This window comes from Notolepis coatsorum (assembly GCF_963971535.1).
Source record: "Notolepis coatsorum genome assembly, chromosome: 2".
Taxonomy (NCBI): Eukaryota; Metazoa; Chordata; class Actinopteri; order Aulopiformes; family Paralepididae; genus Notolepis; species Notolepis coatsorum.
Window position 1 is genome coordinate 223,536,113 of NC_140166.1, and position 12,329 is coordinate 223,548,441.

Below are 12,329 nucleotides of genomic sequence, written 5' to 3' on the forward strand. Positions count from 1 at the left end.
ATATTTTTTAATACTTATTATGATTATCAATTTCACGCAGTTATCGATAATTATGGATAAGTGGTCTCAGCCTTAGTATTGTACATCTACCAGTGCTGAACTTGAGTGTTACACTCTGAATGCATCGTAGTGTAGACATAATTAGCATAGTAGGTAGTAGTATAGGAGGCACAGTAGATTATTTAGTAGCAAAGTGCGTAATAGTAAAAGACAGTAAGAAGGTTATTTCTTTTCCCTTGTAAAGTCCAGACAACATACATACTTATAGAGACAACGCACAATAATAACAGTATTATTATATTGTATATATGTATATACTGAACACTTGTGTCCACGTACTTGACTTCTATTTTATACTTGCTATACTTATTTTATACTTATCTATTTTTGTCATGCACAGTCTCTGGAGCGTAACAGAAAGAAGCATTTTGTATAAAAGTATTCTGTACTTCTGTATGACAACTAATAAAGAAACTTGAAACTTGAAACATCAGGGTCCCCCATTTTCAATTCATCATTACATGACATACATGACATACAGATAGACAGTACTGTTACATCTATACATTTATGACATACCAGATTTGCAAATACAGTACTGTTTGTGATACAAAAAGAGTCTAGAAAAGAGAGTATATACATTTGACGTAGAAACTGTACATTGGAGGTGGTTGGGTTCAGTGGTTAGCACTGTTGCCTCACAACAAGAAGGTCCTGGGTTCAGTGGTTAGTACTGTTGCCTCACAACAAGAAGGTCCTGGTTCAGTGGTTAGTACTGTTGCCTCACAACAAGAAGGTCCTGGTTCAGTGGTTAGTACTGTTGCCTCACAACAAGAAGGTCCTGGGTTCAGTGGTTAGTACTGTTGCCTCACAACAAGAAGGTCCTGGTTCAGTGGTTAGTACTGTTGCCTCACAACAAGAAGGTCCTGGTTCAGTGGTTAGTACTGTTGCCTCACAACAAGAAGGTCCTGGGTTCAGTGGTTAGTACTGCTGCCTCACAACAAGAAGGTCCTGGGTTCAGTGGTTAGCACTGTTGCCTCACAACAAGAAGGTCCTGGGTTCAGTGGTTAGTACTGTTGCCTCACAACAAGAAGGTCCTGGGTTCAGTGGTTAGTACTGCTGCCTCACAGCTAGAAGGTCCTGGGTTCAGTGGTTAGTACTGTTGCCTCACAGCAAGAAGGTCCTGGGTTCAGTGGTTAGTACTGTTGCCTCACAACAAGAAGGTCCTGGGTTCAGTGGTTAGTACTGTTGCCTCACAACAAGAAGGTCCTGGGTTCAGTGGTTAGTACTGTTGCCTCACAACAAGAAGGTCCTGGGTTCAGTGGTTAGCACTGTTGCCTCACATCAAGAAGGTCCTGGGTTCAGTGGTTAGTACTGTTGCCTCACAACAAGAAGGTCCTGGGTTCAGTGGTTAGCACTGTTGCCTCACAGCATATAGGTAAGCGTATTTCCCATGATGTTGCCATGTTCCATTAGGATATACCGTGTCTATATTTACTCTATCGCGCCTGGAGAATCTCTCACTCTAGTCAAAACATTTTCACCTTGAGCGAACGCCATTCGCGCCGCCTGGACCAAAGCTGCATCTGTTCGATCGACTTTGTACGCATTCATGCCGCCTCTAAAAGTCCTTTCACGTTGTATTTGAATGTGCTATAAGAGAGTATAAGTGCTCTACACATCTACCCTGATAAATAAAGAATACATTTACACACACACACACACACACACACACACACACACACACACACACACACACACACACACACACACACACACACACACACACGTGCAGAAAACATACACAGTAGACATTACACAGTAAAAACACATGGGTGGTAAACCTACCTGTCTGTGACCACCAGGCTCAGAATACCACAGCCAGGCCCCGAGTACCCCATCCAACTCTCTGCCATCTAGGGGAGAAAACAGACGTACAATAAGATAAGATGCTGTAAGATAAGATAGGATAATATATTTCTTTATTGGTCAGTCCCCCACTACCAGACACGACCAACTTCTTGATCACGGTATCTCCCCTGCCAGGTCGGTATCGGTCGATACCCAAAGCAAAGGTATCGTATCGAGACTGAAAAAGTTGGATCAGTGCATCTTATGTTATGTGTTCCTGATGAATGAAATGCAAAATAGAATAGAATAGAATAGAAATACTTTTATTATCCCGTGGGAAATTGGACACTGCAAATCGCTCAACATTTAAACATTTAGACAGGACAGGTCACAAATTAGAATAATAACACAAATCAAATCAAATCAAGTTGCTGGGATAAGAGTAGAGTAAAATAAAATAGGATAAAATGAAATGAAATAAAATATACAGAAATAAATACAGTAAGAATATACTGAGCATACTGAGCATGGGGTAAACAATTTGGTCAATATAATTATAATTTAAATCTAACTAAATGAAATATGAAATATATATTCCAGTATTCACAGTGTCACAAGGTGCAGTATGCTTTAGGTAGTGTATTGTCCTCCTTGGGTTCCAATAAGTCCTAGATCAATGTCTGGCAGCCGTCGCTGCCCCCTGTTGTGGAGCCTGGAGGCCGCTAGTCGCGGCCTCCTGCCACTATTGAGCTGCCGCTCTGTGCTCAGTGATGCAGTGAGGCACAGTGATGCATTATATAGTCTGATGGCTGTTGGGAATGAAGGACTTCCTGTGCCGTTCAGTGCTGCATTTGGGTAGTGTGAGCCTAGCACTGAACATGCTCCTCCTGTCAGCCAAGTCTGTGTATAGTGGGTGGGAGGGGTTTTCCCTGATGGCCTGGAGCTTAGCAAGGTTCCTCCTCTCCGCCACCCTCGCTAGAGAGTCCAGCTCCACCCCAACCACGCTGCTGGCCTTCCTGACCAGCTTATCCAGCCTGGTTGTGTCCACTACTCTCAGTCCGCGAGTCAGTATGCACACAACTACACATAAACATAGCTTACACACACACACACACACACACACACACACACACACACACACACACACACACACACACACGCACACACACACACACACACACACACACACACACACACACACACACACAGCACAACACACACACGCACCTGGTCCCTGGTCTTGTCCTGTTCTGGTCTGTCAGTCTGTAGAGACAGAGAGCTGAGTCCATCCCCTACGCTGCCACTAGGGGGCACCGCTTTGTGCCCGTAAATGTCCTCCTCGTCGCTGGACTGCTGTCTGTCCAGAGTGGACATGGTGGAGTAGAACATTTGGTCAGCCACACCACTAGGGGGCGCCATGTCCTCCTCCTGTCGGCACAGGTGTGATTAGGAGAAGACAAACAACATTTATTAAGACAATTTCCTCTAACTTACCGTCTTTAGATAATAAAGTACTCAACCTCTACTGTCTCTAACTATGAATGAACACAACACTCTAACTTACCATCTTTAGATAATAAAGTACTCAACCTCTACTGTCTCTAACTATGAATGAACACAACACTCTAACTTACCATCTTTAGATAATAAAGTACTCAACCTCTGCTGTCTTTAACTATGAATGAACACACCACTCTAACTTACCATCTTTAGATAATAAAGTTTGAAAACATTGTTCCTCTTAAAATGTCAAACTGACTTATATGGTCCATCGTCTAAGGCAGTGGTTCTCAACTGGTGGGTCGCGACCCAAAAGTGGGTCGCGGGGCCATTATGAGTGGGTCGCGGATGTGTGTATATAATTATTATTATATATATTTTTTGTAATTTCTTTTTTTGCACTACCTATCTTTGTGAAAGTGGCTTCTCAGCTCTGGTCCAGCTGAAGACAAAGCAGAGGAACAGATTGGACATTGAGCATGACCTCAGAGTTGCTTTGTCTACCATCACCCCAGACTGTGAGACTCTTGTCAGGAGCAAACAACATCCCCAGTTATCCCATTAGTTCCCTGGGATGTTAAGCTAAGAAGTCTGCTAAGAAGGATATATTATTATTTATTATTATTATTATTCTTTTATTTCATTGTGTTTTTAGCCATATTTGCACTTTTGTTGCAACCCCAGTTATCCCATTAGTTCCCCCAAACTTACTGTAGGTCTATTATGTTAAGCTAAGAAGTCTGCTAGGAAGCATAATTATTTATTATTATTATTATTATTTTATTTCATTGTGTTTTTAGCCATATTTGCACTTTTGTTGCATCCCCAGTTATCCCATTAGTTCCCCCAAACTTACTGTAGGTATGTTATGTTAAGCTAAGAAGTCTGCTAGGAAGCATAATTATTTATTATTATTATTTTATTTCATTGGGTTTTTAGCCCTAGTTGCACTTTTGTTTCACTTTTTTGTGTTTATTTCATGTTTTTAACAGTGCATGAAAGATTGTGTATTACTGCAAATATATATATTTGCAGTAATAGGGGCGACAGTGGCCCAGGAGGTAGAGCAGTCGTCTGGCAATCCGGAGGTTCCCGGTTCGATTCCCGCTCCTCCCGGGCAGCGTGTCGATGTGTCCTTGAGCAAGACACTTAACCCCTAATTGCTCCCGATGAGCAGGTTGGCACCTTGCATGGTCGCCTCCGCCGTCGGTGTGTGAATGTTTGAGTGAATGTGTGAGTGAATGGGTAAAAATGTGAGTAACAAATTGTAAAGCGCTTTGGATAAAAGCGCTATATAAAAAAGCAGCCATTTATATATTTTTTTTATAAATCATAGTGGTTAAAAAATGTGTGTCGCGACTTAATGACTAAAGAAAATGTTGGGTCCCGAGGCTCGACCAGTTGAGAACCACTGGTCTAAGGTACTCAATGCATATTCAATGTTGGCGTGTTCCTTTAACCTCAATCCAAAACCACAACAGTTGTTGGCACAACTTGCACCACACACTGACCTCCTCCTCCTCCTCTGGGCCAATCAGGGGGCTTAAGAAGTCATCGTCCTGCTCCTCCATTGGCTGGTGCTCCTGTTCATCAGGCTGGTCGTCCGAGTTCTGCATGTATGAGAAGGTACACTCCAGGAGGAGATCCACATCTGGGGTGGGGGGCACCGCTGCTGCTAGCTCTGCTAGCAACTGGCACTCCATGGCCTGGAGAGCGAGGGAGGCTGGAGGGGCCTGGCTGCTAGGAGCAGAAAACACAGGTAAATAGATACAGTAGATCGATAGATAGATACAGTAGAAAGATAGAGATAGAGATAGGTAAACACAGACATCCTGGTATCTCTTCTATCTTGCACTTTGAACTGCAACCTCTGTATGAAAAGTGCTATACAAATAAAGTTATTATTATTATTATTACCTCGTATCATCCTGGTATCTCTTCTATCTTCTCTTCTATATCATTACCTTGTATCATCCTGGTGTCTCTTCTATCTTTTATATCATTACCTCGTATCATCCTGGTATCTCTTCTATCTTCCATATCATTACCTCGTATCATCCTGGTATCTCTTCTATCTTCTATATCATTACCTCGTATCATCCTGGTATCTCTTATATCTTCTATATCATTACCTCGTATCATCCTGGTATCTCTTCTATCTTCTATATCATTACCTCGTATCATCCTGGTATCTCTTCTATCTTCTATATCATTACCTCGTATCATCCTGGTATCTCTTATATCTTCTATATCATTACCTCGTATCATCCTGGTGTCTCTTCTATCTTCCATATCATTACCTCGTATCATCCTGGTGTCTCTTCTATCTTCTATAGCATTACCTCGTATCATCCTGGTATCTCTTCTATATCATTACCTCGTATCATCCTGGTATCTCTTCTATCTTTTATATCATTACCTCGTATCATCCTGGTATCTCTTCTATCTTCTATATCATTACCTCGTATCATCCTGGTATCTCTTATATCTTCTATATCATTACCTCGTATCATCCTGGTGTCTCTTCTATATCATTACCTCGTATCATCCTGGTATCTCTTCCATATCATTACCTCGTATCATCCTGGTATCTCTTCTATCTTCTATAGCATTACCTCGTATCATCCTGGTATCTCTTCTATATCATTACCTCGTATCATCCTGGTATCTCTTCCATATCATTACCTCGTATCATCCTGGTGTCTCTTCTATCTTCTATATCATTACCTCGTATCATCCTGGTATCTCTTCTATCTTCTATATCATTACCTCGTATCATCCTGGTATCTCTTCTATCTTCCATATCATTACCTCGTATCATCCTGGTATCTCTTCTATCTTCTATATCATTACCTCGTATCATCCTGGTATCTCTTCTATATCATTACCTAGTATCATCCTGGTATCTCTTCTATCTTTTATATCATTACCTCGTATCATCCTGGTGTCTCTTCTATCTTTTATATCATTACCTAGTATCATCCTGGTATCTCTTCTATCTTCTATATCATTACCTCGTATCATCCTGATATCTCTTCTATATCATTACCTCGTATCATCCTGATATCTCTTCTATATCATTACCTCGTATCATCCTGGTATCTCTTCTATATCATTACCTCGTATCATCCTGGTATAAACCCAAATCTTCCATACTATAGAGCTGGTATCTCTACCTTGGCAGGTGAGCTGTGGACTCTGTGGTTGAGGCCGCCAGCAGCTCTGGAGGGCTGTTCTGTTCTGGGGAGTGGTTACTCTGCAGGTCCAGACTGCTGCACACCAGAGACGTTCTGTCGGAGGAAGTCTGGTCACTCTGCGGGGTGCCGCTGCTGCCGCAGTCACTACAGCCACCATCTTGGACCAGGTACATGGACTCTGACCAGCTGCTCTCCGACAGACGGTTACCGCTCGAGTCTGGAGAGAGAGAGGGGAGAGAGGGAGAGGAGAGAGGGGAGAGGGGGAGGGAGAGAGAGAGAGAGAGAGGGGAGAGGGGAGAGGGAGAGAGAGAGAGGGGAGAGGGGAGAGAGGGAGAGGAGAGAGAGAGGGGAGAGGGAGAGAGAGAGAGAGAGAGAGAGAGAGAGGGGAGAGGAGAGAGAGAGCGAGAGATAGATAGATAGGGAGGGAGGGAGAGGGAGAGAGAGAGACAGAGAGAGAGGGAGAGAGAGAGAGAGTGAGGGAGAGAAAGAGAGGAGAGTGAGAGGGATGATGAAGAGAGATTGAATGATTTTAGAATATTCCGAATGAACTGAAATTATCATCAACTATCCAGTTTGTTTTTATAGTGTAACGTTTGGCTACTTCAAATCATTGAATGTAGAGAGAGAAAGAGAGAGAGAGAGATAGGGAGGGAGAGGGAGAGAGAGGGAGAGGGAGAGAGAGAGAGAGAGAGAGAGAGAGAGAGAGAGAGAGAGGAAGAGAAAGAGAGGAGGAGAGAGTTATCGGGCTCAGCCCCTCCCATTCCTCACTGTTGCAGTGGACGTGAAAGATGTAACTTATCGAATGCGAGTGAAATGTGTGTCGAGTCCCGGCTCGAGGCAAAATCCCGAACGGTGGTTTAAGAGAAATATATTCATATTTTGAACGTGATTCATGAATTCGTTGCGCACTAGTTAGATGACGTGTTGTGCATGTTATGACTTTGAACGTTGAACATGTTCACTGCATACGATACGATGGTCATGAATATCGCTGCTGTCGGGACAAAACCTCATAACTCCATTTTTTGAATTTTTTTTTTATTATATAAATCAACTCCGTAGATCATCCTCCATATGTGTGTGTGGGTTTTACAAAGTTTAAACAATGGAAAAGCATTAAACCGATCATCTGTCTAAACCTCCTAACTCTATTCACCCTGTGTTAGTTTTTTTCATCTGCTGAAAAGTTGGGTTTTTGGAGTTATGAGGTTTTGTCCCGACAGCAGCGATATGCAAATCGACAACGATTCATGGCTTTTGACACATCTATAAAGAGTGCAGCACAGTGTTTCCTCTCATCTAAAGCTGGCCGACCGACCGACCGACCGACCGACTGACTGACTCCCACCTTGGCGTCTCCTCTTGGCCTTCTTCTTCACTTTAATGGCTTTGACCACCAGCTCCTGCTGTAAGTCCTCCTGGCCTAGGGGGGCGCTGTAACGGCTGGGGGTCATCTCTGAGAACTCTGTGGTGGAGGAGGTCATCAGGGTGGTGCTCTGAATACTGTCCCAAGAGGTGACGGAGCTGCTGCGACTACGAGAATCACAGGCGGCAACATGGCAGAGTCGGTCTAGAGCCTGCAGATACATTAAAAACATAATAATAATAATTCATATGAATCCCTTCATAACATAACATGATTAATATTATCCATTACATAGCCTAACATGATTAACATGAATCATTCACTACACAACACAACATTATTAACATGATTCACTACATAACATAATATAATGAATATTAATCACATCATATTAGTGGTCTATTTTGTTGCATGCACAACAACCCAGTTAAAACTACATATAGAACTGATTTGAAAAGAGATTCCATTTGGCATAATTGGTAAATGGTAAATGGCTGCTTTCTTATATAGCGCTTTTATCCAAAGCGCTTTACAATTTGTTACTCACATTTTAGCCATTCACTCACACATTCACACACACATTCACACACACATTCACACACCGACAGCGGAGGAAACCATGCAAGGTGCCAACCTGCTCATCGGTCATTGTTAGGATATTAATATTGAAAATAATTTGATCATCTCTGACATACGTTCAAAATATGGAATCACTGGGGCGGTCAGGTGGCGTAGCGGAGATTGCGCTCGTCACCAATGCAAGAGACTGCGGTCTCGACTCCCGGAGTCAGCATTGCCTTGGCTTGGGCTGATCGCTATACTAACTCGTTTGGCTGGGTTAGGGGGAGGGAAGCCGTGGGTGGGAAACTGGCGTTGTGGACAGCGACGCCTACAGGTCAGGTCTGGGCGCCTGCTCAGCGGAGGCAGGACTTGAGGAAGGCAGGGTGACCTCCCACGAGTTACACTTCACCAATGAGAGCCCTCGCTGCCAGGTGAGAAGAGAGCCACTGGCTGTCGCTGCACGTGTCGGAGGAAGCGTGCGGATACTTCAGGGTTCCCTTGTACTGACCAGTAGAAGAACATGCGCACAACAACCAGGTAGGGGGGGGGGGATTGGCACAACGACTAAATTGGGACGGGGAGAAAACAGAGAAAAATCGGAGAAAGAGAGATACAAATAAATAAAAAATATGGAATCACCACTGAAAACGGTATCCCGTTATCCCTACAACAATGCTGGTAAAGAACGACTGCCGAAAGTGTCTGTGGGGTAGAATTTCCGGTGCATGTACTTGCCCTGGAAGCTGCCTCCGAACGGACCAATCACGACACGGTGTTCATGAAAATGCATTCCCCCCCCAGAAACAACCTCGTTATCGCCGCCTCGTCCAGCCTCACGCACGGAGATAAAACTTTCCCTTTTTCTTGGTTCGAGATTTACGAGCGTCTGCTTCGTTCTTTGTTTTCGCTGGGGACTATAAACAGATCTGGGCTGACCGGAACCGGAAACGCCTGTAGCCTGTACTTCCTGTACTTCCGTTTAGACACTTTAGGAGGCACATCTTGTCCAGCCTACAGGCAAATTATACTCGGCCAAACAGTTTCAAATGAATGACTTCCCAGATGGACCATTCGGCAGGTCAGGTCACAACGATGTGGATCACACACAGCTGGTGTAGCTTCTCTACCGTTACTAGGGCTCTGCACGACTCTTGCTAAAATGTGAATCACCATTTTTCTCTCTAAGAATTGAGATCACAATTCTCTCACACGATTCTTATTTTTTTCAATAAAATCATTTATTGCACTCTTTCTTAACATTCTGTATTGTTGGGCGGCTACGTGGCGTAGTGGGCAAGGCGCTCGCCACGAATGCGAGCACAGCGCTCCACATTGCTTTCAGTTTAGCTGGTCGTTCATACTAATACACATTGGCCGTATTAGGGGGTGGGAAACTGATGGGTGGGGATCGGGCGTTGTGGACAGCGACTCCTACAGGTCGGTTGGTGCACCTGCTATTTCTATATAAATATAGAAAATGGGAGAAAAAGTGGATAAAAAAAAAAACATTCTGTATTGTTGCAGTAAAAGGGTTAACCCTTTGCCGTGTGGCAGTGAAAGGGTTAAACAGACAACATAACATATATGAAAGTGCTTGACTTAAACTTAAACATAACATATATGAAAGTGCTTGACTTTAACTTAAAAGTCTCTTGTAACATACAAAATAACTCAAGTCAGAATCGTCATCATTTAAAAGTTAAGTAAAAAAAAATATATATATATTTTTGTTATATAAAAGAAAATCGTCATAATTTAGAAATGAGATCACATAGGTCTATGAATCGAGATCGCAATCTTTTTTTGATTAATCGTGCAGCCCTAATCGTTACCTCCAGTTTCTCCATCCCTCTGCTGTCTCCTCCCACCTCCTCCACCTCCTCTCCCGCCTCCTCCACCTCCTCTACAGCGTCCTCCTCCTCCTCATCGTCCTCCTCCTCTCCCTCTCCCTCCTCCCTACGTCTCTCCCCTCCTCCTCCTCCTCCTCCTCCCTGCTCCGCGATGATTGCCATGGTTCTGATTGGCTGGGCCATTTCCACCGAACCGGTTGGTGGGAGGAGGACGGTAGGCGTGGTCAAAGGTGAAGTAAGGCGGAAAGACAGCTCTGAAACTGAGAGAAAGAGAGAGAGAGAGAGAGAGAGAGATAGAGAGAGAGAGAAAAGGAGACAAAAAAAGAGAGAGAGATAGAAAGAGAGAGTGAGAGGGGAGAGACAGAGACAGAGACAGAGAGAGAGACAGAGAGAAAGAGAGGGTGAGAAAGTGAGAGAGAGGGGAGAGAGAGACAGAGAGAGCGAAAGAGAGAGAGAGAGAGAGAGAGAGAGAGTGAGAGAGAGAAAGAGAGAAAGACCAAAAGAAAGTGGGTGAGAAAGTGAGAGAGGGTGAGAAAGTGAGAGAGGGGAGAGAGACAGAGAGAGAGACAGAGAGAGAAAGAGAGAGAGAGAAAGTGAGAGACAGGGGAGAGAGAGACAGAGAGATAGACAGAGACAGAGAGGGAGACAGAGAGAGAGAAAGAGAGGATGAGAAAGTGAGACAGAGAGAGGGGAGAGAGAGAGAGACAGAGAGAGAGAAAGAGAGAAAGAGAGGGGAGAGAGAGACAGAGAGAGAGACAGAGAGGGAGAGACAGATAGAGAGGATGAGAAAGTGAGACAGAGAGAGGGGAGAGAGAGACAGGGAGAGAAAGAGAGGGTGAGAAAGTGAGAGAGACAGAGACAGAGAGAGAAAGACAAAGACAAAGACATAGAGAGAGAGAGAAAGACAGAGAGAAAGAGAGAGTGAGAAAGTGTGAGAGAGAGAGAGAGAGAGGGGAGAGAGAGAGATTAAATAGAATTGGGAACTTGTGAATCGAAATCTAACCCAACATGGTGATCGGTGCTGATCCCCGCCTGTACTGACAACTAGAACACTGTCTTACGGGTGGAGGCCAGTCCCTCTGGGCTGTTGGAGATCCGCACGATGTCTCGGTCTCCCTTCAGGATGAAGATCTCGTTCTCAGTACAGGACACTGATACAATGTCTCCACAGGTGTCCAGCGCTCCGATTATGACCTGCAAATACAAATAAACGTTGAGAAACACTGACAGGAGAGCTGCGATAGCTCTGTTGCCAAAGAAAGAAAGGAGACCTACACTACAGGACATTATGAACTGGAGGCCTGTCTCGATTCTCTGTGCCGATTATAAGATCTTGTCGAAAGCTCTGTAAAGTCTCTCTCTCCCTCTCTCTCTCTCTCTCTCTCTCTCTCTCTCTCTCTCTCTCTCTCTCTCTCTCTCTCTCTGTAAAGTCTCTCTCTCTCTCTCCCTCTCTCTCTCTCTCTCTCTCTCTCTCTCTCTCTCTCTGTAAAGTATCTCTCTCTCTCTCCCTCTCCCTCTCCCTCTCTCTCACAGTACTCTCTCTCTCTCTACCTGGTTGACACAGTCCAGTACATAGACACAGTACTCGTTCCAGCTGAGCAGCCATCCCTCTCTGAGGAAGCAGGAGACCAGACCCAGCTGTCTGTCTGACGGCCTGTAGCCTCCCACTGGACCAGGCCTCGGGAACAGGTCAAACTGAGGCACCTGGAGAGAGGGAGAGGGGGGGGGGGGGAGAGAGTTAGAGCCTGTAGCCTCCCACTGGACCAGGCCTCGGGAACAGGTCAAACTGAGGCACCTGGAGAGAGAGAGAGAGGGGGGGGGGGGGAGAGAGTTAGAGCCTGTAGCCTCCCACTGGACCAGGCCTCGGGAACAGGTCAAACTGAGGCACCTGGAGAGAGAGAGGGGGGGGGGGAAGGAGAGAGTTAGAGCCTGTAGCCTCCCACTGGACCAGGCCTCGGGAACAGGTCAAACTGAGGCACCTGGAGAGAGAGAGGGAGAGGGGGG

General features: G+C 44.7%; 1 protein-coding gene across 1 annotated transcript in view; it reads right to left on the reverse strand.

Moving 5' to 3' along the window:
- The window catches only part of tecpr2 (tectonin beta-propeller repeat containing 2), a gene marked incomplete at both ends in the record, with an annotated part of 98,068 nt that overhangs the window by 72,190 nt on the left and 13,549 nt on the right, over nucleotides 1-12,329 (reverse strand). Inside the window, 9 exon segments of the mRNA XM_084308564.1 lie at nucleotides 1,849-1,916; nucleotides 3,079-3,279; nucleotides 4,863-5,091; nucleotides 6,528-6,765; nucleotides 7,897-8,125; nucleotides 10,308-10,358; nucleotides 10,449-10,585; nucleotides 11,387-11,519; nucleotides 11,877-12,029. Of these exon segments, the coding sequence (XP_084164690.1) occupies nucleotides 1,849-1,916; nucleotides 3,079-3,279; nucleotides 4,863-5,091; nucleotides 6,528-6,765; nucleotides 7,897-8,125; nucleotides 10,308-10,358; nucleotides 10,449-10,585; nucleotides 11,387-11,519; nucleotides 11,877-12,029 (1,439 nt within the window).